This window comes from Podarcis melisellensis, assembly GCF_964234715.1.
Source record: "Podarcis melisellensis genome assembly, chromosome: 4".
Lineage (NCBI taxonomy): Eukaryota > Metazoa > Chordata > Lepidosauria > Squamata > Lacertidae > Podarcis > Podarcis melisellensis.
In genome coordinates, this window is record NC_138531.1 from 105,249,253 (window position 1) to 105,276,652 (window position 27,400).

The 27,400-nt window shown below is 53.0% G+C and overlaps 1 protein-coding gene across 3 annotated transcripts; it reads right to left on the reverse strand.

Moving 5' to 3' along the window:
• Positions 1-4,081: 4,081 nt before the first annotated feature.
• Positions 4,082-26,847, reverse strand: APBB1 (amyloid beta precursor protein binding family B member 1). Of its 3 annotated transcripts, XM_081909809.1 has the most exons (15): positions 26,774-26,847; positions 25,716-25,808; positions 24,154-24,776; positions 15,608-15,789; positions 12,913-12,972; positions 12,726-12,811; positions 11,483-11,546; positions 9,637-9,774; positions 9,305-9,432; positions 8,456-8,570; positions 7,849-7,933; positions 6,838-6,921; positions 6,397-6,512; positions 6,142-6,318; positions 4,082-4,758 (listed from the first exon to the last, which is right to left on the reverse strand). In XM_081909809.1, the coding sequence occupies exons 3-15, from the start codon at positions 24,728-24,730 to the stop codon at positions 4,591-4,593; spliced, it is 1,980 nt and encodes a 659-aa protein (XP_081765935.1). In that variant the 5' UTR covers positions 24,731-24,776; positions 25,716-25,808; positions 26,774-26,847; the 3' UTR covers positions 4,082-4,590. The 3 variants fall into 3 exon arrangements, with proteins under 3 accessions (XP_081765935.1, XP_081765933.1, XP_081765934.1); XM_081909807.1 differs by having other exon boundaries at positions 6,142-6,512; XM_081909808.1 differs by having other exon boundaries at positions 6,142-6,512; positions 25,716-25,801; positions 26,774-26,836.
• Between the last annotated feature and the right edge of the window lie 553 nt (positions 26,848-27,400).

The window sequence follows — 27,400 nt, forward strand, 5'->3', positions numbered from 1 at the left end:
AAAGTGGCTGCTACTCCCAGACTCCCCCACACCTTACACTTAAAGCACATGAGCCCCCCCTCAAAGAACCCTGGGAACTGTAGTTCGCCCCCACCAGAGCTACAGCTCCCAGCACCCTCCACCAATTCTCTAAGCACATAGCTTGTCTGCAGCCCACAGACCTGGAGGATGGGCTGCGCTGCCTGTTTGGGGGCGATGGGTCACCCCTCCAGCCTCCCACAAGTTGCCTGCTGGGGGGGCACTCTCAGGAACTGCCCCTCCAAAGACATCCCAGATTCCTCCCACCCCCCTCCCCACTGTTGCCTTGGATGTTTCTTTGAGGGGCTGAGTGGAAGCCCCCCCCCACGCCCCTTTCCTCCTGACCCCCTTCATGGCCCAGCCTGGGGGAGCATCTCACCCAGGACCCCCAGGAGCGCCTTAAGCAGAGTCAGACCCTTGCTCCCTCTAGCTCAGCAATGCCGACACGGACTGGCAGCAGCAGCACCCCCAGCGTGGATTTCGGGCAGGAAGCCTCACCCAGCCACACCCGGACATGCCGCCAGCGGGACCTTAACCCTCTTTACCCAAAGCAGATTCTCGGCTGCTGAGCTCTGACCCTTCCTCATACGCAGGAAACCCGCACTCGTGACCGTCTCCTCGTCTTCCGACTGGGTTGGGGGCTTCCCCCTATTTATATTCACCCCACCCACCTGTGCAATAAATTATTTCTGGCTCTGCCGCATCTCTCGACTGGCTCCAGTCTGCGTCTTTCCCCACTAGGAATGGCGACCCCCACCCTCCCTGTCCGGTCGCTCCTGAGAACACGCCAGGTTCCGGCCAATGGACTCCCTTGTCCAGCTTCCAGCCTGGCCCCAAGCACGGCAGCAGCCCTTCCCCTGCCCCACAGAGGTTCATTGGGGGTCTATTGCTCCTGGCACCAGAGGCTCCCAGAGGCACCACTGGCTCATAGCCAACCTCTTGCACCAAGAGCCGCCTCCTTCAGAGCATAGGGTGAGCCTATGGGATCAGACCCACGGCCCCTCTGGCTCAACCTCCTCTTCTCCCAGGGGCCCCTTACGGGAAACCCCCGAGCAGGATTCGAACACAAGAGCAACTCTCCCCTCCAGAAGCACCGCTGCCTCCCTCCGTGGAGGCCACTGGGGCTGCCGGCCATGCACAGCCCCCTCGTCCGCCGTGAAGTCACCTACTCCTCTTTCAAAGCCATCTCTGTTGGGGGCCATGGCTGTTCTGTGGTTGAAGGAGCTCTCGATTTCACCTCCCAACATTCTGCCCCCTTGGATGTCCACAAATTCTAGCCTTACAGGTTTCCGGCTGACGTCACAATCCATGATGTTTGAGCTCTGCTGCCCTCCAGGGCAGGAGAAAGCCAGGATTTATGGGGTAAGATTCCTGGCAATGCTCCTCAGGGGGTTCTGGGGAGTTCCCTGCACTCCACAGCGTCGCTTAAGCCCATATCTGCCAATTTGAAAGGCAGATCAGCTGCGACCTGCGAGTGTCTCCCTGCCATGGATGAACCTCCTCACTAATTTGGAATACAGGGACGCAGGTGGTTCTGTGGGTTAAACCGGCTTGCCGATCAGAAGGTCAGTGGTTCGAATCCCTGCGACGGGGTGAGCTCCTGTTGCTCGGTCCCTGCTCCTTCCCACCTAGCAGTTCAAAAGCACATCAAAGTGCAAGTAGATAAATAGGTACTGCTCTGGCGGGAAGGTAAACGGCGTTTCCGTGCGCTGCTCTGGTTCGCCAGAGGCGGCTTAGTCCTGCTGGCCACACGACCCAGAAGCTGTACGCCGGCTCCCTTGGCCAATAAAGCGAGATGAGCGCCGCAACCCCAGAGTCGGCCACGACTGGACCTAATGGTCAGGGGTCCCTTTACCCTTTACCTTAATTTGGAATACAGCCATACCTTGGAAGCCAAACAGAATCCGTTCTGGAAGCCTGCTCAATTTCCAAAACGTTTGAAAATCAAAGCACGGCTTCCAATTGGTTGCAGGAAGCTCCTGCAGCCAATTGGGAGCCCCGTCATATATTTGGCTTCCAAAAATAGTTCGCAAACTGGAACAGCCACTTCTGGGTTTGCAACATTCGGGAGCCAAAATGTTTGGGAACTAAGCTATTCGACTTCCAAGGTTCAACAGTATTGGCCTTAATTATGAGGCCCTCCTCAAAGGGCATATGATAAAGGGCTGCAACCAATCAGCTGCCAGAAGGACTGGGTTTGGATCTCTGAAGGTATCTGATTTTTAAGAAGCGTGAAAATCCTTACAACAGCCGGGAAGGAAGGGGGGGCAAGACACGCTGCGTTTTCATCTGGTTTCCAAATGGTCTTTTTCTTTCTTATCCCCCCCCCCCCGCAAAATGAATGAGCCGTGTGTAGCTATGCTATTCTGTCTGACACCGAGGGAAAGGGGGGGGGCATTTGATTTATGCCCAGTGAAGGATTTAACAATGTTTTATTATGCCCTCCCACCTTGACCAAGGTAGAATGCACTTCATTTAAATTATCTTTGGACTGGACCAGGAGTGTAAGAACAATTAAGGGTAAAAAGATGAACGGCTGCTAATTAAATCTGGCAATAGCTTGCATTTGTGAAAAGACTGGGTTTTTTTAACTGTGTGCTGAGGAAGAACCCCAGAGTGGAATTTTAATAGCAGAGAGGGGTCATCTTGTTGGAGAGTTATTTATATCCGCAGTCTGCAGAGATCTCAAAGGAATGGAAAGTGACTTTGTAAACATTGCAGAGAACTGGACAAAGGAAGGTGGCAATGATCTATCTCCACACCAGGTCTGGGAAAACGTTTATGAAGACTACACACGTGAAAAGGATTTTATATTCTTAAAAGTAAGAGAGGTGGGTGCTGAATGCAAAGGAACTGGAAAAGTCAGCTGTGAGAATGGGCTAACATCCAGAGAGGGATTAAGAGGAGATTAAAGAAGAATGAAGTGGCGACATCAGGAAGTAATGGACATATGTTTGCAAGAGGAGCGGGAAACCTACTTTTCAAAAGAAATTGTGTTAAATTTAAATAATTTGGCCAGGTTTGTATGTATTTAGAAAACCAATAAAAAGTATAATACAGATTCTAGCCTTACGAGTAGGGCTGGGAGATGCCTGCTTTTCTATATCGTCATCTGAACCTCAAGATATCACAATACATCGCAATGCCAAGAACGTGGAAAGGCGTCCGTTGCCTTTGCCCTCGGTGGTCAGCCAGGCGGGCAGACGGCGTCACTGTGCTGGGCGGGAGCATCGGCTGGGACAGCACACGGCTCTGCGCATGCCAGCATGGCGCCACAGGGCTCTACCAATACCTGCGGAGCTGCCAGTCAAGGCTCATGCCAACCATCGCCTCTCCTGGCGCCAGTGGCGACTGAGAGCACTGGGCAAGGCTCCCTCCTGCCTGGCTGCAGCTCCCACTGACTGCAGTTGCCAGCGTGTGATTACCAGTGACCGCAGCGCCCCAGAGACAGGGAGGGGGAGCTGGGGCCGCTCCCACATCAGGGGCTCCCAGGACGCGGGCATGCCTCCGTTGCACAGCCTGGCACAAGGGAGGAGGCAGTCCAGTTGCGTGGCCAGAGAGGGCAGCGAAGGCACAGGCAGTTCCCCCTCACATCTTGGGCCCTGGAGGCTGGTGCCTGAAGGGGCCGGCATCGGGCAGCCTTGCGGGGAGCAAGCTGAGGAGGTTGCGTGCCAAATGCTGGCAACCCCCAGGAGTGCAGCGCATGGGAGGCGGGCAGGGATTTGCAATTCTGGAATCATTATTGAGATCTGAACTTCAAACCGGTTTTGGGCAATGTATCGATACCTCGCCCAGCTCTACTAATTTTGTCAGCTTCTCTCCTGTTGCCATTCCCTCGCCTGAAAAGCGCCAGATTCGAACCCAAATCCTTTACTCACAAGCAAGTCGCTCCATCCCCGGGGATCCCTGAACCTTCTCCAACTCCAGCTTGACATGAGGCGACCAGAACGGTGCCCAGAACCCCAGATGCAGTCTCACCAGGGATCTCCAGGAGGACATGATCGTGCCGGGGGACATATCGTGCCCTCCCTCTGCTCCCCCCCCCTCGCAAGAAGGAGCCACATCAGGGGAACCAAGTTTATTAAGTTTTAGTACAACACAGAGATCTCTTCTTATAGCAGAGACGGCCGGGACCTCCACTCCCCCCCCATGAGGGCCTCCGTCCGCTGGGGCCACCCCTGGGGAGACACAGCAATGGTGCAAGTGCCCCCCACTAGGGCAGGGACCCCCAAATACCCCCCAGCCTCCACTTTCATATCCTATTAAAAGCAGCAGCTTAAGATCAGGTGCCCCGACTTGGGGGGGGGTGAGGCCGCAGCTGCCCCCCCAGGAGAGCGCCCTAGATATGTGCACCCCCTCGCTCCCCCCAGCAGCTCACGTCAGGGAGCCACAGCGTTCCTCTCTCTCACACTCGCACTCGCGCCTCATAAATACGCACCTCGCACACTCGCTCTCCCCAGGGGGGGGCTGGGGGGACAAGAGCTGTCGGGCTGATGGGGGGGCCGACCATCCGACAGGGACCCCGTGCGGACCCTCCTGCTGGCCCCCACAGTGGGCCTGGCGAGGGGGCGCTCACGGCGTCTGGGCCCCCTGGCGCTTGGGCTTGAGGGTACCCAGCAAGGTCTGCACCCCCTTCCGGACAGTGGAGCCCACGCGGCGCGCCACGGAGTCGGCTGGGGGGGCCGGCAGGCAGGAGCTGGTGGTCTGGGGCCGGGCGTCCAAGCACTTCTGGTAGCGCAGCTGCAAGAGAGGAAGCGGGTGTCAGTCCAGCGGTGAGGCCTGCGTGGTGAGGGGGTGGGCTGGGTGACCCCTGAGGGGCCCTCCAACTCGGCAGTTCCCGAAGGGGCAGTGAAGGCGGCGGCAGCCGAGCTCCCCACCTCCCCACTAGTCCCCACCCGCTCAGGACCTCCTGCCCCCCACAGGGCGCATGGCCAGAGGGGTCACCTGTGGGATGTAGTCCACTGGAGCAGTCAAGTACAACATTCCTTGTTTTGCTAGAGGGGACATGCAGGGGATGTTGGTCTGGCCAGGCAAGCTTCCTGTTCCCCCTGGCTGGAGCATCCTTCCTTGGGGTGGCCAGGTGGGTCAGGGGCACCCAACCTTTTTTCAAAGAGGGCCAGATTTGGTGAAGTGAACGTGTGTGAGGGCCGACCCAAGTTGTTGAGGATTGAAGTTTACACTCTGCTCTGCCTGATTGTGAGTCCACTTCTTTTTGTTACTTATGAACCAGACTGGGGTGTCTTTATTATTTTAGGAGGGAATCAAAGGGGTCTTGCCAGGAATAATAGAACTTAAGAGATGCTAATGCATGGGTAGGCAAACCAAGGCCTGTGGGCCGGATCCGGCCCAATCGCCTTCTAACTCTGGCCCACGGATGGTCCGGGAATCAGCGTGTTTTTACATGAGTAAAATGTGTGCTTTTACCGTATTTTTCGCTCTATAAGACGCACCAGACCTTAAGATGCACGTAGTTTTTGGAGGAGGAAAACAAAAAAAAAAAATATTCTGAATCTCAGAAGCCAGAACACCAAGGGGGATCACTGGGCAGCGAAAGCAGGAATCCCTCTTGCTGCTCTGGCTTCTGGGATAGCAGCACAGCCTGCATTCGCTCCATAAGATGCACACACATTTCCCCTTACTTTTTAGGAGGGGAAAAGTGAGTCTTATAGAGCAAAAAATACGGTATTTAAAATGCATCTCTGGGTTATTTGTGGGGCATAGGAATCCGTTCATTTTTTGTCTTCAAAATATAGTCTGGCCTGGTCTGAGGGACGGTGGACCGGCCCCCTGCTGAAAAGGTTTGCTGACCCCTGTTGTACATAGCTATCAACTTTCCCCTTTTTTAAAGGGAAATTTCCTTATTCCGAATAGGATTCCTCATGGGAAGAGTTGACAGCTATGCTGTTGTAACAAGCCTGCAACCAGCTTCCTCTTGTGTAACAGGGAATACATTCTGCTGAGTGAAGAATCTTGCTAGCGAGAGTTAGGAGGGATAATATTAATCTATCCTGTCCTGCCACCCACAGCATTCCCACAAGCTGGGGACGATGCCAGCTGCTGCCAGGCGTGATATTGAGTTATGGGGGGGTGAGGAGTGCAAGGCAGACGTGGGGGGGCACCTACCATGCAGGCAGCCTGGACGGCCTCGCTCAGGCCGGCAGCGTTGGGCTCGCACCAGACCATGTGGCAGCGGAAGTTTCCTGGGGCAGCAGCCATGATGAAGGCGAAGGTGCGGACGTCCCGCCCGATGCCCATGAAGGACAGGAACCGCACCCGGCACTCGCACAGCACCCCCTCCGTCTGGGGAGAAAAGCGGGGGGGGTCAGGCCTTGCCATCCTCCGCCCCCTCCCTCCCCCCGGGGACCAGGGGGCACTCACCTGCTGGTGGGTGAGGGTGAGGGTGGCAGGGGCCACGCTGACCTGGGCAGGGGTCCACTGCTCTCTGGCCCCCTCTGCCAGCGCCACGTCCAGGGCGGCATTGAGGACGTCCATGCCTGGGGGGGAGGCAAGGAGGTTGGCAAGCAGGCCCAGCGCCTCCCAGGCGGGGCAGGCAAGGGCTACACAGCAGCTCCCACTGGGGGGGGCACCCAAACGGATTTCCCACCAGCCCCCAGAGGATTCACCCCTTGTCCCAAACAGGGATTGAACCCTCAGGCGTATCCCATTTTGTGCTCACAGCTCCCCTGCGAGGTCTGCTAGGCTGAGCATGCCTGGCCCTCGAGGTCCCGCCCGGTGAGATTCCTGGTCAACGATTTGAACCCGGGTCTCTCCCTGGTCCTGGCCAGCCCTGCAAGACCGGCTCCCCCGCCCCCTCCTTACCCACAGGCTTGGCCACGATGACACTCCCCAAGTAGAAGACCTGGAACCGCTGCACAGATTCGCTTTTGGGGGCTGGAAACTCAACTGGGGGGGGAGAGCGGAAATGGCCGTGAGAAGCGAAAAAAACATACATCTGGGGCACTGGGGGGCAGAGGTCATGCCTGGAAGTGAGCCTGGGGCACAAGCCAAATGGGGGCTGGGCAAGGACCCCCCCCCCAGGTCCCCTTTGCCCAAGAGGTGCCAGTTTGGCTGGGGGGAGCACACCTCCTTGACCCCCCCAAAGGTGTCCTGGGCAAATCCAGGGGGTGGGGTGCCCTGGATTTTTCTCACAAAATGTTGGAGGGTATGTCATTTTCATTTTTCATAACCATTATTAAATATTTCAATACTTTTAATCTTTTACCACACACACACACACACACACACACAATCAATACTTTTTTTCTTTTCTCCTCCACCTACAAAAGTGTCTCTTTTTTGCTCTTCGGAATATGGCCACCCGAACTTGTGTCCCAACGGGAACCAGCCCAAAATCTGACCATTGCTCACTCTGCAAAAGAGCTGTCCTGGAGAAAATGTGAGGCTTCAATGAGGACTAGAGCCTCCAGGCAATTTTTATAGGATTCCTTCGTGACATATACCGTATTTTCCCATGTATAAGACGTCCCCAATTTTTTGAGCCCAAAATTGAGAAATAAATAATTGCAACATTCTGTGTATAAGACGACCCCCAATTTCAAACTTAAAAAATTGGGGGGGGGGGTATAGTCTTATACAAAGAAAAATACAGTGTGTTTCCAAGGCAACCATTTTTCCCAAGCCTGGGGAACCCAGAACCAGACTTGATAAATCAGAGAAGACTGATACTCTTTAGTCGGACTCTGTTATTTATTAATGCAACCAGACCCATTTGGCGTGTCTATTTTGAACTTTTTCGTCTTTTAAAGTTCATCTGTTGTTATAACTGTTCTCTGTTCTTTATATATTATAAAATGAAAACGGAAAAGCTACCTTGGAAGGGGATGTCCACCATCTTGGAGTGGTCGAGGGACAGCCCGTTCAGGGGGGGCCGGGCGTTCCGCCGCTCCGTCATGATCTAGAATCGCAGAAAATTTGAAGGGTTGAAAGGGCCCCCTGGGTCATCTAGCCCAACCCGCAACAATGCGGAGCAAAAGGAGGGTCAGCAGGGGGGACCTGAACGCAGATTCCCCCCCCCCAGCTCTGCATGAAGGAAGAGCAGTAGAAAATCCCTTGGGGGGCACAGAGCTGGAGCCCACCCCCTGGCCACCTGGCTTGCTTGGCAATGAGGTCTAGAAACCTGCTTTTTGCAATTTAAACGAGGAAGCGGAGCCTCGGGGCGCTAGGTTCTGCCAGGTCCTGGGCTTTTTTCTGCAGGAGCTCTGGGGGGCGCCCCCAAGGGTGATTCCTCCCCCCCCCCGACCCACATGCCCTTCCTCAGTGGGGGGTTCCCGTGAGCAGGGATCCATCACCACACAGCCCCCCTGCCATGAATCCTGGGCTGCTTCCTTGCTCCCTAAGCCCTATCCGGGGGGGGGCTCTTGCTCTGGAGCTAAAGGGGGGTGTCATGGGGGGGTCAGGCACCGGAGTCCGGCCTCACCTTGGAGCAGATCTCATGGAGGCCAGTGGCGATGTCCTTGGCTGGGGAGTCACAGCGGAAGACATGGCACTTCAGCATCTGGGCCAGCTGGTCCCGGGCCACGTAAGCAAAATCCCTAGGGGGGGGGACACACACGGTGGGGGGAGGTGTTATTTATCGCATCTCTCATTCGCTTTGTACCAAAAGAGTCTCAAAGCCCCTTGACATTACGAAACACAACCACATAAAACCAGTTAAAAATTAGAACGCCGCCCCCAAAAACACACTCATGAATGGGCATGGAGGGAAGTTTCCTCCTGGTGAGCCTCTCTGGGGAGAGCATTCTGCAAGGGGGGGCACCACAGAGAAGGCCCTGTCCTTGCGGCACCTCTTGGGGGTTAAGATGGCAGCACGGGGGGGGCTCTGACTTTCCAAATGAGGTCACCCCCACCCCCATAAAAAGGCATCCCTTTCAAAGATGAGCAGGCAGGGGTCAAGGGGGGCTGCCACTTTCAGCTGTTCACAATGGAATGTTTTTTGGGGTGGGGGGTAAGAAGAGGGGTGCTCACAAAGAACTGAAAGGAAAGGGTTCTGGGCACAGCTACCTACCTCTCCCTGGATCCCCAAGGGAAGCGAGTGCGGAAGAGAAGAGAGCAGTCAAAGTTAGCAGGTGGGGGGCAGACTCTAGAGGCAGTGGGGCAGCCCCACCCCACCCCTCCCCCTCCCTCCCTTGCAGAGGGTGGGCTATAGGACCCTCAGGGGCCCCTTCTCAGATTCCATGGCCAAGCAGCTGGCCGGCTGACTCGGGGCCAGAGGAAAGGGGCCCGGACCTGCTCCTCCCACCCCCCTCCCCACAGGGGGCCCCCCTACCTTCCGCTGTCCCTCCCGACCCCCCAGACGCGGATGGTGACGACCGGCTGGCTGTGCAGGACCAGCTGCTCCTCGGGGTCCAGCAGCTTCAGGGTCTCGTTCTCCAGGACCAGGAGCATTGCCTTGCCCTGTGGGGAGGGGGGAGGAGGGGTCACGGCTGCACAGAGGCCCCTTCCCCAACAGGACCCCCCCCGCAGCCCTACAGGCATTGTGGGCAGAGGGGGGGCACCCAAGACTCATCCATATCACCCCCTCCTCCTCCGTCCAGTGAAGGCTGAACCCGCCCAAAGTCGCAGCCGTAGGGATCTGGGCCCCCCTCAGGCAGGACTCACCTCTTCGCAGGAGCCCCCCAGGTCGGGGTTCTGCCCCGCCAGCTGCCGGATGCAGTTGTTGACGGCCACACTACTCCTGCCCAGGGTCAGCTCCTCCTCGGACATCTCCACCCAGCCCAGGGAGTGGACCGAGAAGCACTGGGGGGGACACAGAGGCAGGGGGGTCAAGTGGGCCCCCCAGAGAAGTCTCCCAGCCCAGGGCGGCAACTTGGGCCCCAGAGTATGGGTGCCCAGTGACATCCAAGAGGTAACATGATGTCATGGCACTGTGACATCATCTCCTGGTGACGGGGGGGACCTTGGGGGCCTGACAAGACCTCCAAGGTGACTTCCAGTTTCTCCCCCACACTTTTTTCTTCTTCAGTTTTTACAAATGACTTTTACAATCAATTTTATACATAAACAGGATTCTCTGAATCCTTTGACTTCCCTTCACTCCCCAGGGATTTCCACACTGTGCCTGATTTATGTATAAGCTAAACAAGCTGCAGCTCAGGGCCCCTCTCTCTTGGGGGGCCCCCCAAAATACACTTCTTCTTAATTGTATTTCCGTTCAACAATTCCTTTGACAAAATACATCTTTTGTGATGTGCAAATGGCTTGAGATACCTATTAGGTCCCTAAATTACCATCTCGCATATACAGTGGTGCCCCGCAAGACGAACGCCTCGCAAGACGAAAAACCCGCTAGACGAAAGGGTTTTCCGTTTTGGAGGCGCTTCGCAAAACGAATTTCCCTATGGGCTTCCTTCGCAAGACGAAAGCCCATAGGGAAATCTCCAGGGACAGCGGGGAAGTGCAGCGCGTCTTCCCCACTGTCCTCGAAATTCCTCCGAAGCCTGGCGATGGGGCGGAGAGCTCTCCGCCCCATCGCCAGCCTCCTCCGAAGGCTTGCGGTGGGAGGAGGGCTTTCCTCCCTACCGCCAACATTCAGAATGCTGTTCTGAATGTTGGCGGTGGGGAGGAAAAACCCTCCTCCCACCGCAAGTCCCGGGAACAGAGGAGAAGCGCTGCGCGCCTTCCCCTCTGTTCCCGGACCTGTCCTGAAGGCTTGCGGTGGGAGGAGGGCTTTCCTCCCTACCGCCAACATTCAGAACAGCATTCTGAATGTTGGCGGTAGGGAGGAAAGCCCTCCTCCCACCGCAAGCCTTCGGAGGAGGCTGGCGATGGGGCGGAGAGCTCTTAAAATAATCTACAAATCTCCCCCATTCCTTAATATATCTCTTATCTTATTGGTTTCTGATTCTCCCTGCCTGTTTTGCCATTTCGGCAGAGTCCATCATCAGGACGATTCATTCTTCTCTGCTTGCAACCTTCTCCTCCTTTCATGGAAGGAAGACAAGGAGACTTCCAGTTTCTACCGGAAGCTGCTTCTAAGGCTCAGGCGGAAGCTGCGTTGGAGCCCTGCCCTGTGGGGGCCCTGGCACTGGCCCCCGGGACCCCCAAGAGATGCCCCCATTGCCCTAACCTCTCTCAAACTCGAGAGCAGGGCCGTCTTACGCATATGCAGTGCTGGGGTGCAAAGATCCGTCCGGCGCCCCCCCCCCAGGTTGCCTAAAGTTGTTGACCTATTTATGGGGGGAACCCCAACGTTGTTGACTTTTTAAAAGGTGGGCCAGCTGCCTCAGCATCAACAGTCTGGTTTTTTGTTGGCCTGCTGCAGCAGGTGTCCCCCCCCTTAGTGTCACAGAAGAGAGGGGGGCCCCTTTCCTCTTCCCACCCCCAAATGCAGGGGAAAGGGCCTCTCCTCTCTTCTTCCAAGCTCCAGGGGCCACGTGGGTCACTAAGGCCAAGAGGAGACCCTTCCCCATCTCTGGCTGGGACCCCCCCTGCAAGGCCACCTTACCTTGGACCCCTGGGAGACGCCCAGGACCTCCTCCTCTTCCTCACCTCCCTCTTCCAGGGAAGACCTGGGGGACGGAAGTAGCAAAGTCGGGGTCACAGTTGGAGCCAGAGGCGGCAGAGGACACGGCAGGCTTCCTCGGGGCATGTGCAGAGCGCCTTTCGCTGACTGCGGAGCGATGGAGCCCAGACACACAAGTACCCTGGAAAGTGGGGGGAGAAGGAGCCGCCGGAGCGCAGAGCAGCCGGGGGGAAGCCTGCCATGGGCCAGACCCCCCGACTGCACCCCATTTTGCAAGGAAGGACCCTCAGTCCCCTGTGGGAGTCACGCCCCATAGACCAGGGGTCCAGAAAGAGGGTGGTAAAATTACTTGGGGGGAGCTGAGTTGAAGGGGGTCTCTGGAGACATAAATGGCTCTCAGTCTTTGAAAAGCCGGCATCCCTGGGTCAAGTTCATCCATTTGGCTTAATTAAACCGAATCGTTTAAATTTGATTCTACAGTGGGACCTTGGTTCTCAAAGGCTTGGTACTGAAACAACTTGGAACCCAAACACTGCAAACCCGGAAGTAAGTGTTCCAGTTTGCAAACTTTTTTCGGAAGCCGAACGTGCTCCGTTTTGAGTGTTAAGCTGAGGTCTGTCTCTTTTTGCTATTTATTTTGCGTTTTTGTGGCTCTTTTTCCTTTTGTTTTTGTGACTCTGTGGAACCCAGTTCAGCTACGGATTGACTGACTGTGTAACTGCAGTACATTGTTTATTGCTTTCATTTTTCATTTTATCTATCTTGTAAGATAGAAAAAAATCATGTTAAATTGCTGTTTTCGGGCTTGTTTTTAAAAGTCTGGAAAGGATTAATCCATTTTGCATTACAGTGGTACCTCTAGATACGAATTTAATTCATTCCAGGGGTCCGTGCGCCCCTGAAAAGTCCGTATCCAGAGGCGCTGCTTCTCCTTCTGCACATGCGCGCACGGCGAAACCTGGAAAAATACTTCTGGGTTTGCCGCGTTCGTAACCTGAAGGTTACATTTCCAGAGAGGTAAGTAACCCGAGGTTCCACTGTATTTTCTATGGGAAAGCGCACCTTGGTTTCGGAATGGACTTCTGGAACAGATTAAGTTTGAGAACCAAGGTCCCACTGCATATAAATGTGCACTCAATTGTCCCTGTTCTGAATTGTGTCGCGTTATCATCCTTCTTAGTGGGTCGTGCCTTCCTGGGGGGGGGGCCCTTCCCACCCCACTCACCAGTTGCTGGGGGACCCCAAACACAAGCCAAGCGTGCCCTTCTTGTCCTCCTGGGGCTCTGGGACCCCCTCTTCCGACGGGACGTCCTGCAGGGAGCACAGCAGAAAAGGGGACACCGTGAGAAAGGAGCCCCCCAGCTCAGCCCCACCCCTCCCTCACCCCCTCACCCCCCCATCCAGCCTCTCACCTTCCAGAAGGCAGCGGCTTCCTCCGAGGGCTCAGCCTGCCCAAACTCCATCCAGGTGAGCTGCAAAGGTGCAGGGGGGGTCAGGTGAGAAAGAACAGCCCCTCCCTGCCCCTCTTCGCTCAGCACAAGCAAGGGGAGGGGTCTATGGGGCTGCCCCACACCGGCAGGTAAGTTTACTTGCTCCCCCCCCCCCAGGAAGTCCTTGGTATACTCAAGGGAAAGTACTGTATTTTTTCGTTTATATGACTAGGGTTTTTTCCACCAAAAGATTAGGTTTAAAATTGGGGCTCATCTTATACACAGGTAGTGCTGAGGGGTGTTTTCTTAATTTGGAGTTCCCCAAAATAGGGAGCGTCTTATACACAGAAAAATACGGTACATAAAGGATTCCATTACCATACAATTAGGAGATCACTTTTAAAAGTATGGGAAAAACACAAAGGTTTATTAGAACAAAAGACTCCCTGGTGGTTGTCTCCAACAGAAGCAACCTCAATAACAAAACAAATAGGGAAGAAAAATGACTACAGCTAGAGATCTGTTAATAGAAACAGGGGGAAAATTAAAGCTGAAGGATCTTGAAGAGATGAGCGATTATGTACATGACGGGTTGCAATACTGTCAATTACACTAGGTCTTTAAAGAAGATAAAAAGAAAGGATTTAGCTATACTTTATCCAGATTCCAAGGGGAAATTATAGAAAATAATACTAAATTGTTGGAGAAGATGTATAATTATTATTAGAGTGGGAAACCAAGGATGAAGAGGTTAAATGAGTATTGATTAAGTGGGCACAAGATTTATTGTGGTGAATATATAATTGTAAAACTTAATAAAAATTATTTTTTTTAAAAAAAGTTTTATAGTTTTATAGACTACTTTTTAGAGGCTGTGGTTGGGGTTTGGTGGGGAGTCATTTAACTGCCCCCCCATTCCTGGTTTCAACAGGTGTCAAATGGTAAAAGTGAAAATGAACAAAAAGAACTTTTAAAAAGAAGAGAGAACGACTCTGGGAGGTGCAGAGTTTGGGTGTTGGCCTGTCAGGGCTGCTTCAGCTGCCATCCCTGCATTGCTGGGGTGAGACTAGAGGACCTTTGGGGACCCCTTTGGCAGATCTCCGCTTCTACAGAACCAGCCCAGAGCAAGTGCAGCACAAAGGAAGTGCCCAAAGTCCCTTCAATTTACCCTCAACATAATCATAACTTTCTTATTTATAGGCCACCCGTCTGTCTGGGTTTCCCAGCCACTCCCAAGAGAATATTAAAAGCTCAATTAAACACCAGTCATGAAGAGCTGCCCTCTTTGGGTCTCTTGCCAGGGGAGGGAAGTGGGTGGGGCCAGGATTAAGCATTTTCTCTTAATTAAAGCTTCTGTTTGTCATTTGATTTTGATTTTCCTCTGGTTCATGTGCTGAGAAATGGTTTTTCTCAAAAAAACCACCAGCCAACCCCATCGCCACAGCCCAGGGCTGCGCAGGGACGGTGGGCGTATTGTCCTGCTGTTTTGATTTACCTATTCAGTTCCTTTTGTCCTGTAATTTATTCCACAAGCTGCCCTGAGACCTCTCGATGAAGGCTGGTAGACAAATCTAACAAATAAATACGTAACATTGAAAGGGGTTTTAAAAACGGCTCAAGCCCAGATTTGGCAGGCCTTCCGAAAAGGAGGGCATCGACTGAAGGTGCGGCGTGAGGCGTAACTCTAACATCTCACCACAAATCAAACTGAGATGTAGAAAACGCAACGTGGAAAAAGAGACAATGCGTGTATTTTTGTCAACTAAGAAATTTTGCATAAAAATATTTTTTAAGAGAAGAAAAAGTGTCACAAAAGAGTCTCTAGGAATTATAATTATTATTTATTATTTTATTTATTATTTATTATTCTATCTCATGTTTATTAAAATTGTAAACTTCCCTGTGGAAGTTTATTTCCTTGGGTTAAAGCTCAACAACTTCAACTTTAACAACTCATGGCCCTTCACTTCATCAAATCTGGCCCTCTTTGAAAAAAAGTTTGGACACCACTGATGTAAGTCATGAGCCCCGCCTGCTCGCCTGCTCCCTCAAATATCACTGGTTTGCTCAATTCTATATCAATTACTTTGATAAAATACCGCATGTTTCGCTCTAGAAGATGCACCTGACCATAGGACGCACCTTGTTTTAGAGGGGGAGAACAAGAAAAAAAAAATCTCTCCCTCTCTGCTCAGCGCCCCTTCAGCGAAGTGGCAGAAGAAACGGAGCCCCTTCCATTTCTCCCCCTGCTTCTCTGAAGGGGTGCTGCGCAGAGAGGGAAAACTGTGCAGCGCATCTCCAGCAAAGCGAAGCCGGGTGCGCACCGCCCCCTCTCGTTCTTCTGGCTTCAGGGAAAGCAACGTTGCTTTCGCTGAAGCCATGGAGCCTGCACTCGCTCCATAAGACCCACACACATTTCCCCTTACTTTCTGGAGGGGAAAAAGTGCGCCCTATAGAGCAAAAAATACGGTACATCTTTTGTGATGTGCAAATGGCTTGAGATCCCTGTGAGGTCCAGCAATGACCATCTAGCAAACATTCAACACAAAAAAATGACCATTTCTTGTGGGCAAAGGAGAGCTGGACACGGAAAGAGCCCCCTTCCCTTCCGGAGCTGAGGGCCGCCTCCAAGCCCCTTCCGGCCCTGGCTGGTCTTCTGCTCCAGACTCCCCCTCACCTGCCTCTCCTTGGAGGGGGTGTTTCCCGGGGAGTCGCTGCCCCCGCCCCCCGAGGGGGGCTCCCACTGGGTGGTGCCGGTCGGGATGTGCCAGTAATAGGTCCCGGACGTGTCTTGAACCCGCATCCATCCGGCCGGGAGGTCGGAGTCCGTCTCCAGAGAGTTACAAAGCCAGAAGGAGTCTGGGGAGAGAGAGGGGTGAGTCAGCTCTGGGGCATTTCTGCTAGGTATATTACAGTAAGATATACCCAAAGACAAGAGGATTTTATTTATTCAACGTGGAAGGTACTGTGTCATTAAATTTCAAAAGAAAGTTTTGAACAACAGGCCTGATTGGAAGATTCAAATGGAGTCAGGGAAAGCTGCGCTGGCAAATAGACAGTTGGAAAAATGTAGATACACAAAGAAAGCTGTATTCAATGGATGAAAGGATATACGATTTATGACAAGATTGAGAATTGTAGAGCCAGCGACAGAGAACTTTAAAGTGTTAAAATCGGGATGTGAAAAATATAAAAACAACAAGGAGAGGCAGGACTGAAGATTTGGAGATATGCTTTAGAGGTCCAGACTATGGGGAGCCCCGAAAAATTAATAATTACAATTTGGATTATAATTTGGTCTTTTTTTTATTTTAGTTTCTTGTTTTAGTTGGATTATGATTGGATATGTTGGTTGGCTGTTTTTTATTGGAAAATTAATAAAAATGATTTTTTTTAAAAAAAGAAGAAATTATTTATTTATGTATGCAACAACAGCGGCTAGACTCTTATTAGCCCAAAGATGGAAAAGTGATGAAATACCAATGAAAGAACATTGGCAAGAAAAGTTGATGGAAGACGCGGAAATGGCAAAGTTAAGGGAGAAACTCAAAGAGAAGGAGAACAATGACTTCAAAAAAGATTGAGAACCTTTTATGATGTATATGCAGAAACGATGCATTGAAACAAACTCACTTGCAGGATTTGAGTAATACACTTACAAAAGAAAATATAAATATGATTTTTTGAAAAGGTATATCAAAGTATAAGCAGAAGAAATAAATATGTTGGGGAGAGTCATGGGGGTGGGGTTAATTGAAATTGTAAAATGTAATTTGAATGTTTGATTATGTTAAAATTTCTTCAATAATTTTTTTTTTAAGGAATGGGGCCGCCTGCCCCCACCTGCCCCACCCAAAACGGAGGCAGCGCACTGGGGTGAAGCAGCCAGGGGGGGAGGGCAGGACAGGGGGGGTCAGATAGAACCCCCACCCCAATCCCCGGGATCTGGCCCCCTCGGCTCCCAGCCAATCTCCACCCCCCAGGGAAGGGGTCAGGGAATGGCAGAGTCAGAGGGGCCCCGGGGTCATCTAGCCCAACCCCTGCAGGGCAGGACTCCCAGCGGCTGGGCGGCTGATCTGTCACGGCTTCTCAAGCTGAGATTCATGCATCGCTTGGGTTGGACTGGATGACCGCTGGGGTCCCTTCTGACTCTGCAATTCTGTGATGAGCTCATATCTACAGCCCCAGCGCTGGAGTTTGTTTTCTCTTCCGAGAAGTGCTTTTCTCTGCTCAAAAAATGTTTAGGGGTACTCCTTCAAGGGCAGCCCCGCGTAGAGCGGATTACAGTAGTCAAGCCTGGAGGCGACCGTCGCCTGGATCACTGTGGCCAGGTCGGGGCAGGAAAGGTAAAGGACCAACTGCTTGATGCGGCAAAGGTGGGAAAATGTCGCCTTGGCTGTTGCTGTAACCTGCGCCCCCATGGAAAGGGAGGCGTCAAGAATGCCATGGTGAGACTGCTGACGGGGTCCTCACCATAGGATCACATTCACCCGGTGCTATACCAGCTGCACTGGCTCCCGGTGGAGTACAGGATCAGGTTCAAGGTGCTGGTTTTAACCTTTAAAGCCCTATACGGCCTAGGACCCTCGTACCTACGGGACCGCCTCTCCTGGTATGTCCCACAGAGGACCTTACGGTCTTCAAACAAAAACATGTTGGAGGTCCCAGGCCACAGAGAGGTTAGGCTGCCTCAACTAGAGCCAGGGCTTTTTCGGCTGTGGCTCCGATCTCTGTCCCAAGAGACTAGGGCCCTGCGGGACTTGGCATCTTTCCGGAGGGCCTGCAGGACGGAGCTGTTCTGCCTGGCCTTTGGCCAGGGCACAGACTGCCCCCTTATATGGGATTTGGTATATTAATCTTCCCTTGGCTTTTTTGCTGGCCCACGTAGCTGCCTCGGGTGAATATCTGATGTTTCCTCCCATTATGGTCTTGATTTATGGGCTACTACTAAAATAAGTCTCCATCTTAAGCCATATTTTAATTAACTGTTGTTTTTTCCTATTATGTTTTATTGTAATTTATATTGTAATTTATATTGGTGTTAGCTGCCCTGACATGGATCCCCCTTCATGGATCACTGCCTTGCCGTGGCGAAGGGGCTTGAAGAACTCAGAGAAGCTATGAACTATGCCGAGCAGGGCACCAAAGATGAACAGGTCATAGTGGAGAGTTTTGACCAAACGTGATCCACCTGGAGGAGGAACCGGCAAGCCACTCCAGTATCCCTGCCAAGAAAACTCCATGGACAAAGACAACAGGCATATAAAAGTTATGACGCTGGAAGATGAGCCCCTCAGGTCGGAAGGCATCCAACATGCTACTGAGGAAGAGCGGAGGACAAGTTCAAGTAGATTCAGAGCTGATGAAGCGGCTGGGCCAAAGCCGAAAGGATGCTCAGTTGCGGATATGCCTGGAAGCAAAAGGAAAGTCCAATGCTGTAAAGAAAAATATTGCATAGGAACCTGGAATGTAAGAACCATGAACCTGGGTAAGTTGGAGGTGGTCAAAAATGAGATGGCAAGAATAAATATTGACATCCTGGGCATCAGTGAACTAAAATGGACGGGAATGGGCAAAGTCAGTTAGGATGACCATCATATCTACTACTGTGGGCAAGAATCCCGTAAAAGAAATGGAGTGGCCCTCATAGTTAACAAAAGAGTGGTGAAAGCTGTACTGGGATGTAATCTCAAAAATGATAGAATGATCTCGATACGAATCCAAGGCAGACCTTTTAACATCACAGTAATCCAAGTTTATGCACCAACTACTGGTGCTGAAGAAACTGAAATTGACCAATTCTATGAAGACATACAACACCTTATAGAAGTGACACCAAAGAAGGATGTTCTTCTCATTATAGGGGATTGGAATGCTAAAGTAGGGAGGCAAGAGATAAAAGGAACAACTGACAAGTTTGGCCTTGGAGATCAAAATGAAGCAGGGCAAAGGCTAACAGAGTTCTGTCAAGAGAACAAGCTGGTCATCACAAACACGCTTTTCCAACAACACAAGAGACGACTCTACACATGGACATCACCAGATGGGCAGCATCAAAATCAGATTAATTATATTCTCTGCAGCCAAAGATGGAGAAGCTCTATACAGTCAGCAAAAACAAGACCTGGAACGGACTGTGGCTCAGATCATCAGCTTCTTATAGCAAAATTCCAGCTTAAACTGAAGAAAGTAGGAAAAACCACTGGGCCGGTAAGATACAATCTAAGTCAAATCCCTTATGAATACACAGTGGAAGTGAGGAACAGGTTTAAGGATTTAGATTTGGTGGACAGAGTGCCTGAAGAACTATGGATGGAGGCTCGTAACATTATACAGGAGGCAGCAACGAAAACCATCCCAATGAAAAGGAAATGCAAGAAAGCCAAGTGGCTGTCCAATGAGGCCTTACAAATAGCGGGGGAGAGAAGGCAAGCAAAATGCGAGGGAGATGGTGAAAGATACAGGAAATTGAATGCAGATTTCCAAAGAATAGCAAGGAGAGACAAGAAGACCTTCTTAAACGAGCAATGCAAAGAAATAGAGGAAAGCAATAGAATGGGAAGAACCAGAGATCTGTTCAAGAAAATTGGAGATATGAAAGGAACATTTCGTACAAAGATTTCCATAATAAAGGACAAAAGTGGAAAGGACCTAACAGAAGCAGAAGACATCAAGAAGAGGTGGCAGGAATACACAGAGGAATTATACCAGAAAGAAATGGATGTCTCGTATACCCCAGGTAGTGTGGTTGCTGACCTTGAGCCAGACATCCTGGAAAGTGAAGTCAAATGGGGCTTAGAAAGCACTGCAAATAACAAGGCCAGTGGAAGTGATGGTATTCCAGCTGAACTATTTAAAATTTTAAAAGATGGTGCTGTTCAGGTGCTACACTCAATATGCCAGCAAGTTTGGAAAACTCAGCAGTGGCCAGAGGATTGGAGAAGATCAGTCTACATCCCAATCCCAAAAAAGGGCAGTGCCAAAGAATGCTCCAACTACCGCACAATTGCACTCATTTCACACGCTAGCAAGGTTATGCTTAAAATTCTACAAGGAAGGCTCAAGCAGTATGTGGACCGAGAACTCCCAGAAGTGCAAGCTGGATTTAGAAGAGGCAGAGGAACCAGAGACCAAATTGCAAACATGCGCTGGATTATGGAGAAAGCTAGAGAGTTCCAGAAAGACATCTACTTCTGCTTCATTGACTATGCAAAAGCCTTTGACTGTGTCGACCACAGCAAACTATGGCAAGTTCTTAAAGAAATGGGAGTGCCAGATCACCTCATCTGTCTCCTGAGAAATCTCTATGTGGGACAAGAAGCTACAGTTAGAACTGGATATGGAACAACTGATTGGTTCAAAATTGGGAAAGGAGTACGACAAGGCTGTATTTTGTCTCCCTGCTTATTTAACTTATATGCAGAATTCATCATGCGAAAGGCTGGGCTGGATGAATCCCAAGCCGGAATTAAGATTGCCGGAAGAAATATCAACAACCTCAGATATGCAGATGACACAACCTTGATGGCAGAAAGTGAGGAGGAATTAAAGAACCTTTTAATGAGGGTGAAAGAGGAGAGCGCAAAATATGGTCTGAAGCTCAACATCAAAAAAACGAAGATCATGGCCACTGGTCCCATCACCTCCTGGCAAATAGAAGGGGAAGAAATGGAGGTAGTGAGAGATTTTACTTTCTTGGGCTCCATGATCACTGCAGATGGTGACAGCAGCCACGAAATTAAAAGACGCCTGCTTCTTGGGAGAAGGGCAATGACAGGCCTAGACAGCATCTTGAGAAGTAGAGACATCACCTTGCCAACAAAGGTTCGTATAGTTAAAGCTATGGTTTTCCCAGTAGTGATGTATGGAAGTGAGAGCTGGACCATCAAGAAGGCTGATCGCCGAAGAATTGATGCTTTTGAATTATGGTGCTGGAGGAGACTCTTGAGAGTCCCATGGACTGCAAGAAGATCAAACCTCTCCATACTGAAGGAAATCAACCCTGAGTGCTCCCTGGAAGGACAGATTGTGAAGCTGAGGCTCCAGTACTTTGGCCACCTCATGAGAAGAGAAGACTCCCTGGAGAAGACCCTGATGTTGGGAAAGATGGAGGGCACAAGGAGAAGGGGGCGACAGAGGACGAGATGGTTGGATAGTGTTTTCGAGGTTACCAGCATGAGTTTGACCAAACTGCGGGAGGCAGTGGAGGACAGAGGTGCCTGGCGTGCTCTGGTCCATGGAGTCACGAAGAGTCGGACATGACTAAACGACTAAACAACAACAAGCTGCCCTGAGCCAGTCCTGGCCAGGGAGGGTGGGGCATAAATAAAAATTTATTATTATTATTATTATTAATCCATTCTGGAAGTCTGTTCCAAAATGAAAGTGTTCCAAAACTAAGACACACTTTCCCATAGAAAGGAATGCAAAATGAATTAATCCATTCCAGACTTTTAAAAACAACCCCTATAACAGCAATTTAATATGAACTGTACTAACGAGACCCTTGATCCCTAAAATGAAAGCAATAATCAATGTACTGTACTATAAAATAAACAAGACAGTATTGTAGATGATAAAAATTAAAATTCATTTTTCATCTGCTCTGATGATAGTCCTTGTTTGGAGGGGGGGGCTTCTATCTGTTTCCACAGTCACGCAATCCATCAATGAGTAGCTGAACCGGGTTCCGCACAGTCGCAAAAACAAATTAAACAAAAAAGACTCGGAAACAAAAATACAAAATAAATAGCAAAAACAAAAGCGCCAAACTTAATCTGTTCCGGAAATTCCGTGTGACTTCCGTAATGTTCGGAAACCAAGCTGCAGCTTCTGGTTGGTGCAGGCGCCACAGAAACAAGAGCCGACAGCTGCGCCGGACATTCGGCTTCCAAAAAACGTTCGGAAACCAAAACACTTCCAGGTTTTTGGAGTTTGGGAACCCAGGTGCCACTGCGTTGAAACTCTGCCCCTCAATGAGGCCAAACTTAGATGCACAAAATGTTTCGGCGTCCCCACAGGAAAGAAGGACTGCTTCTGACTTTCTGCCTGCCCCCCCTGCCAGCCAGTCCCCCCCCCGGAGCCCCCTCCCCACCGCTCACCCTGGCTGGGGCTCCGCATGGCTCCTGTCCCGCTGGGGGGGCTGCATCCAGCTCCAAGCCTGTTCCCTTTGCACCCCGGAGGGTGGGTGTCGCCAGCTGCCCCCCCCCCGCCTGCTCCTGGGCGGGTGTCCCAAGGCACCCACTGACATCACGGCTGCCAAGGCAAAAGGCGTCGCCAAGGCACCCTGCTCCCTGGGGGGGGGGGAGGACAACAGCCAGATGCCAGGCAGCGGGGGGGGGGGGGCTGAAGCAGCAAACGCCTCTGGCTCAGAGCTGAGCTCTGCCCCCCCCAAGACCAAGGAAGCAGGGAGTCCAGCCGCATCCCCCTGCCCGTCCCCCACTGTAGGGGTGCAAATATCCAGAGTGTGTGGGGGGGATGAAATATGGAGCAAGCCATTGTGTCCGCGATGAAAGCATTGCATTGACTGGGTTTGATTCACTGACAATAATTTCTGATCAAATCCCACAAGCCTCTGCATCTCTGGCCATTTTCTCTATCGTTCATTTTCTACGCCTGACAGGCACGTATAAGCATTCTATACACAGGCCAGTTGCTTCACTGGGCATCCTCAGTACATAAAGATCGCAGATTACTTTGATGTGCTTTAATCTTTAGATAGATCTTAAGGGCCAGGAAGAGAGTTCACAAGGAGATGGTAAATCCTGCCTCTTCTGTTTATGACCTCCTGGGTTTGCTGAATGCATTCCTCCTTTTATTCCTATTTTATTTACACTGGACTACTGTGCATGCTCAAGTAGGAAATAGTTTCTTTGTGGTTAAAAGAATTTCTTCTGATCTGACTTTGTCCCACGTGGTTTTAGAAATGCTCAGAGGGAGCCTGATTGGTTCTTACGAACACGGTGTAAAAACAAAAAAAAATTCCTTCCAGTAGCACCTTAAAGACCAACTAAGTTAGTTCTTGGTATGAGCTCATACCAAGAACTAACTTAGTTGGACTTTAAGGTGCTACTGGAAGGAATTTTTTTTGTTTTGACTATGGCAGACCAACACGGCTACCTATCTGTAACTGTGTAAAAAGTTCTTTTGTGAATAAAACGACCTGGGCCGAGGGCGGGGAGAGGATTATTATTATTGGCACTCCTCCCAGAGCCTTGCTGGTCAAGCCTCATGTGTATTCTGTTAATCAGAGTCCAATCCTTCCTTGCTTTGGGAACGCTACAGCCCACCCCATGGAAAAACAGGAGCTGGGGGGGGGAATCAGGGAGCCCCAGTGGGCAAGCCCCCCCTTGCTGCCTTGGCATCAACTTGGCCCTGGCTGTGGTCATGACAGACCTCCCTCTCCCTACCTGCCTCAGATCAGAGCCCCCCCCCCAGGAGAACTATAGAGGGGGAGGGGACTCCAAAGGTCATTCAGCCCAACCCCTGCAAGGCAGGATTTGTAACGATAGCATCCTGCGTTGGGGGGGGGCAGCTCTGTCTCCACAGCCCCCCCCCCCACTCCCTCTGAGCTGCCCTTGGAGCCAGACACCATCTCTTAGCCTAGCCTATCTCACCGGGCTGTTGTTCTTATTTATTAAATTCCTATTTACATCTAAATTTGGATTTAAATCAATTTGATATTGTGAGGAGGAAACCAGGAGGAGAACCAGGTACGGTGGACGCTCAGCTTGCGAACGTGATCTGTGAGGGAGGCACGTTCGCAACCCACAGCACCCACAACCTGCAGCGGCGCATCTGTGCACGCGCTGGTTGCGATTCGGCACTTCTGCACATGTGCAAAGTGCAATTTTGCGTTTGTGCGCATGTGTGACCACCGAAACCCAGAAGTAACCCGTTCCAGTACTTCCGGGTTTTGGCGGTCCGTAACTCAAAAAAACGCAACCTGAAGCATCTGTAACCCGAGGTCTGGCTGTACTTAAGCGCCTTGAGAAAAAGATGATATATAAATATTTTTTAAACCCTCGCATCCTAGAAGGGACCGCGGGTAATCCAGTCTAACCCCCGGCAATGCATGCATCTTTCGAACCCACGAGCCTGAGCCATCCCCTCCTGGGCATCTCCTGCCAGTCAGAGTGGGCAACAGGGAGCCGTCCCGCCTGCCGCCCGTCGGCCAGGGATACCTTGGCTCCAGCGAGGGGCCCTTGGCCCTTGGCCCCCTACCTGCTTCGTCGGGGGAGCTGCCAGCGGGGCTGCCCTGGCTGAGGGTGGCCCAGCTGGAGTCCTCGTCGCTGGCGGTGCTGTGGCGCATGCCAAAGAGGAGGCTGGCGCTGCGGCCCTGATCCCCCCGCGGAGGAGCCCTCTCCGAGCTCTGCTCCTCCGACTCAGTCGCCGGCTCGCTCTGGACGGGCGTGGAGTCCTCTTCCTCCTCCTCCTCTTCTTCCTCCTCCTCGTCTTCCTCCTCCTCCTCTTCCTCTGGCTGGGCGTCCCCCGTCAGCGGGATGAGGAGGGCGCTCAGCTCCTTGGTGGGGGGGCTGAGCTCGTTGCGGTTCTGGTCGCGGCCCCTCTCGGCCGCCTGGCGCAGCTGGTTCTGCCCGTCCTTCACCCACTTGGTGTTGGAGGGGGGCTCCTCCACGCTGGGGGGGCAGCCCAGGACCCCCTGCAGCTCGGCACAGCTGTAGGCGCAGTGGCCCTTGCGGGGCAGAATCGGGCCCACGGCGGGAGCCACCAGGCCCAGGCTCAGGCCCAGGCAGCTGTTGTCGTTGGCCAAGTCGCCCCTCTTGCTCAGGGAGCCCGACATGGCGCTGGGGGTTCCGTGGGGGGCAGGAAAAGAGATGGCGGGAGCCCTGGGAAGGAAGGAAGAAGGAAGGAAGGAGAGTGAGGAGCCTCTTAGGTGCTCAGCCACACTCCAGCACCCTCACATGGCCCCCAAAGGGAAACCCACAACAAGCAGGATCCCAGCACAAGAGCAACTCCCTCTTCCTGTGGCAGGTAGTTCCGCAGGTGAACAATGCCCTGTGCTAAGAAGGGATTCTGGTCTCCTCCACTGCTCCACTCCCCCCCCCCCCCGAGAGCCTAATACCAGATCCCTGGAGGTTGTCTGCTCTGACTCTCTCAGGGGAAAGGGAATGGCGCTCTGCACATGCTCCGCAGAATTCCATCACACACTCCAGGAAATAAACAACTATCTGACTTTCAGAAGACATCTGAAGGCAGCCCTGTTTAGGGAAGTTTTGAATGTTTGATGTTTTGTCACTATTATTATTATTATTAATCTGTTGGGAGCCGCCCAGAGTGGCTGGAGAAACCCAGCCAGATGGGCAGGGTATAATATTATTATTATTATTATTATTATTGCTGATCCTGGTAAGGAAATCCATTTCCCAGCTGCCACAAGGCCTTCACTGTGCCAGCATTTAGCCACAAGGCCTGGCATTCAGAAAATAATAATAATAATAATAATAATAATAATAATAATAATAATAATAATAATAATAATAATAATAATAATATCCAAAGTCTCAGGGCAGTGTCTGAAAGCTTGATTTCAGGAAAAGAGCTGGAATTGTTTGTTGAAAAGGGTGTCTTTGTTAGCAGGGAAGGTGACATTTTGGCATCGCAGTCCTGGCACCCCCAGAACAGCCTGCCTTCAAAGTTTTGCCCCCAGCTCTAATGGGCTGAGGCACTTTGCACATGCTCTATGCCCCTCTCTCCTGAGAAACCCCTGCAACTGCTCACGCCCTGCCCTAAGCCCAGGTGGTCTCTGCCCAACCCCTTGGACTTACCTGTTGTGGGCCGGAGAGAGAGAAGAGCGGGCAACTACATGCTTTGGGTGGCACAAAACGGGCAGCGGCCAGGAGAGGGTCTGCCCCTAGAGCCTGGAGGAAGAAAAGGCACAGCTCAGTTGAGGCAGGAGAAGGGGGTCTCCCAGAAGCAGCAGCCCCCTCCCACCCCTAGACCCTCAGCCCCAGAGCCTGGCAAAGCACCCTGGAGATCCAGGGCCCCCTCTCCCCTGCCCCACAGAACCCCCTAATTCACCACCTTCCACAAGCCCCCTGTGACCCCCTTGAACCCACCAAGCACTGGGGGGGGGGAGAAGGAGTTCAAGGCCTGGAGGGGGGTGTCTGCAGGGGTCTAGACCAGGGCAGCACCCCCACTGCCCACTCCTCTCTAGTTGTGAACAGGGGGCACCCACAGGCCCTTTGGGGGGCGGCCAGAAATGGGTGGTTGGATTGAGGGGGAGCCCATCCAGGCCAGCTTGCTCCTGTTCCGGGGGGGGCGCTTTGGCCTCTCCCCGCCCCCGTGCCAGCTGGGCACCAGCCCCACATCCTCCCCGTCCAAGGCCTCTCCTGGAAGGGAGATGGAGATGGAGGGGGGGTTGGCGCAGCTTCCCTGGCAGGTGTGCCCCCCCCGTCTGCTCCAAGCCGGCCCTGCTGGACAAGGAAACGGGGGGCGTCCTCTCCCACCCCCGGTGCCAAGAGTAGGGGGCGCGACGGCGGAGAAAGGAGCCGGGAGAAGGATGGAGCCCCGCGCGCCCTTCCCGGGGGTCGGGCATCCCCGGCCGCGATCGTGCAGCCCCCACCCCACCCCGCGAGGCCAGACCCATTGGGGGGCGCAGAATCTGCTCCCGATGCCCCTGGGGGTCCCTTTGTGGGAAGGGGTCTCCTTGAAGGAGGGGGCCAGGCACCGTCTCCCTCCCCGCCCAGGCATCCCGAAACGCCGGCGCCCCCGCCCGACGGTGCCTCCGCACCCCCTCCCCACCGTGCACCCCCTCCCAAGGGGGGGCTCCGTTATCCCCAGCGACCCCCTCCCCTCTTTTTTCCTCCTTTTTGCATCGCGGTACCTGCAGCAGCGCGGCGCCTGCGTGAGGATGGAGACGGGGCGGCCGGGGGGGGGAGAAGGAGGGAGAGAACCGGGGGGGGGGAGGCGTCGTTTCCGTTTCCGAGCCCGCCGAGCCCCGCCCGCTGGCAGGGAGGGGGGAGTCTCGAGGGGCTCCGGCGTGGGGGGGGGGAGGGAAGGACCGGGGCTCGTCGGGCGGGGGGCACTTGCAGGGGTCCCCCCCCCCGTCCGCGGGCTCCGGGTGCAAATCCTGCGCAACGGGGGCCGCTTCTGAAGCTGGCTTCCCGGCGCGGGGGGGGGGGCAGCCGGCTCAGCGCGGGGGTCTCCGACGAGGCGCCCCTCCGAGTCTCCCACCCCCTCGCTGACGCGCCCCGCCCGGCGGAGACCCCAAAGAGGCGGGGGGCGCCTGATCCAGCTGGGAGGGGGCAGTGCCAGCTGGGCACCCGGCTCGCCTCATCCGGGTCTCTGGCGACGGGAGATGCCACCTTCGGCGGCTCCCTCTCTCCATCTCCCGCGGGGGGAGAGGGTCGCCCTGGGGGTCGCCTGGAAATCCGACACGGACGGAGCTCCCCCCCCCCCCGCCTTCCGTGACCTTCGGCGCCTGGGCACGGACAGCGCCCGCCGTTTCGCA

What these genes read in the sequence shown, in the direction of transcription:
- APBB1 (XM_081909807.1), bottom strand. Translation starts at nt 24,730, where the DNA reads ATGTCGGGCTCCCTGAGCAAGAGGGGCGACTTGGCCAACGACAACAGC. An exon ending in TGGGGGGCTCCTGCGAAGAG is followed by an intron (nt 9,433 to 9,636) that starts GTGAGTCCTGCC and finishes CCCTCCCCACAG; the next exon opens with GGCAAGGCAATGCTCCTGGT. An exon ending in CATCGTGGCCAAGCCTGTGG is followed by an intron (nt 6,513 to 6,837) that starts GTAAGGAGGGGG and finishes CCTCCCCCCCAG; the next exon opens with GCATGGACGTCCTCAATGCC.